This window comes from Andrographis paniculata, unplaced genomic scaffold (assembly GCF_009805555.1).
Source record: "Andrographis paniculata isolate CXL003 unplaced genomic scaffold, ASM980555v1 Contig53END, whole genome shotgun sequence".
Lineage (NCBI taxonomy): Eukaryota > Viridiplantae > Streptophyta > Magnoliopsida > Lamiales > Acanthaceae > Andrographis > Andrographis paniculata.
Genome location: NW_026137588.1, coordinates 3,170,772 through 3,172,545, shown reverse-complemented (window position 1 = coordinate 3,172,545; position 1,774 = coordinate 3,170,772). Strand labels below are relative to the sequence as shown.

Genomic DNA, 1,774 nt, shown 5'->3' with positions numbered 1-1,774 from the left:
TGCACAAATCAGACACAGCGCCGCTTTATCACCCTCCTCCACTCAACCTATATAAATATATAGTGCCTCTTCGCTCATATTCCCTGTCGCTCACCCACCGCTGGCACCACCTCCGCTCATCATCGCTTTGCTCACCTTCGCTCACCCTTACTGTTTTCTTTAGTTTTTTTAGTTATTTCTAATTTTAAATTCAGACTTGCTTTCGAGCGGGTCTCCTTACCCTTTTTTTGCCGCTTTCACCAGATTAGCGCTCGATTTGACTTCATGACTTAAAATACCTGTGTTCAACCTTGAAACTCACCAGGTAAAGACTATAAATAATTATGATAAATGATTGAGGGTCTACAACTACAAATTTTTCTTTATATCCGATCGTTCACAATAGTCCATTACACCTTATTTTTCAACCAAAATTCCCGGTACTTGAATATATAAAATCGTGCATGTCAAAGTGTTTTTTGTTTGGTTCCAGAAGATATTAATATTATTATTATTATTATATTATTGTTATTATTATTACATCTGCCTCCGACAGATCCATCTTCTCCGACCTCCTTCTCCTCCATCCCACTACCCGTCTTCCTCATCGCTCTTGCAGGTGCCACTGTCGGCACAATCCTCCGTCTCAGCCTCCTCGGTCATGTCGCTCCACTCCGACACGGACTCCGCCGCCGCCGCCACATTCAGATCGAGCCTCCTCGGCCCCAGGAACTCGTTCAATACCGGCGATGGGACCCGGGCCGATGGCGGTGGCTCCACGGCCACTTCCGTTGCCGGCGGTGGCGGGGCCGCATCCACGCCTCCGTCCATCATGACCCCCCCTGGGGCCTCACTCTGTCGGTTCCCATTGCGCTTCAGGAAAATACTGCATGGCACCCAATTCCTGGCCTGCCATGCAATTAAGCAGAAAATCATCAATCCATAGATAAAATGCAGAAAATCAACCCATCCATGATATGAAGTAATCAATTAGATCCATGATCGATCCATACCTGTGCAGCAATGTGGGCTGGGATAACGAGGCTGTACCCGTGCATAATCCAGTCAGTCCTCTCCCCCGCCGGCGCCTTCCCCCGGTAGAAGACCAGCGTCTTCTTCATCGCCACCAGCACTCGCCCCTCGTAGTAGATCCTCCGGTCCACCTCTGTTGCCTTCTAGTAACCGGAAACGGTCGCCCGGTTCGACCGGCTACTATTCGGATACTTAACCCGCTTTTGGCTGAAAATGTACCTTTCTTGCTCCGTGTGGCCTGCACCCAAAAAAAAACATAAAATCCCTAATTTTCACATAAAATCTTAATCCACACACACAAGCCTAATTCAGGGTGGCGTAAATGTGAGCAAAAGCTCATTATAATGACTTTGGCCTGCGTGACTTGGGGCCCGGGTGTTTGTTATATTGCGTTCCGTAATAGCTAGGTTACCTTAAATAAAATAAACGAGATGATGATGGCACAATAGAAAAATATTATACATATAAGAGTGAAGGCGGATTCATGAAATGACTGTGATCACATTTGTTAATTTAAATTGGATTCTTGACTCAACTGATGTTTGACCTTAAGGAGTTACAACAAAACTTCAAAATTTCCAGTTAAAATCATTATGTATACAAAAGTCACTATCACTAGAAATTTCTGAGATTCATGTTTAATTAATAAATTACTTAAAATAGTTTTACTAATGGCTTTATCCCTTTGATATCTAGCTTTAATAAACATTAAATTCATATCACATATTAAGTTGGTTGACAAAGCTCACATGTACTGAGATGC

At 43.9% G+C, this 1,774-nt stretch overlaps 1 protein-coding gene across 1 annotated transcript; it reads right to left on the bottom strand.

The window, feature by feature from the left end:
- Window positions 1-570: 570 nt before the first annotated feature.
- On the bottom strand, window positions 571-1,100 carry LOC127255260 (NAC domain-containing protein 2-like). The gene is made up of 2 exons (XM_051280732.1): window positions 993-1,100; window positions 571-888 (listed from the first exon to the last, which is right to left on the bottom strand). Exons 1-2 carry the CDS (start codon window positions 1,098-1,100, stop codon window positions 571-573), a joined length of 426 nt encoding a protein of 141 aa, XP_051136689.1.
- Window positions 1,101-1,774: the final 674 nt, after the last annotated feature.

Bases quoted from the DNA above. Each gene is read 5' to 3' on its own strand.
- LOC127255260 (XM_051280732.1), bottom strand. From the start codon at position 1,100: ATGAAGAAGACGCTGGTCTTCTACCGGGGGAAGGCGCCGGCGGGGGAG. The intron at 889-992 runs GTATGGATCGAT...ATTGCATGGCAG, and splicing joins CAGCCCACATTGCTGCACAG to GCCAGGAATTGGGTGCCATG.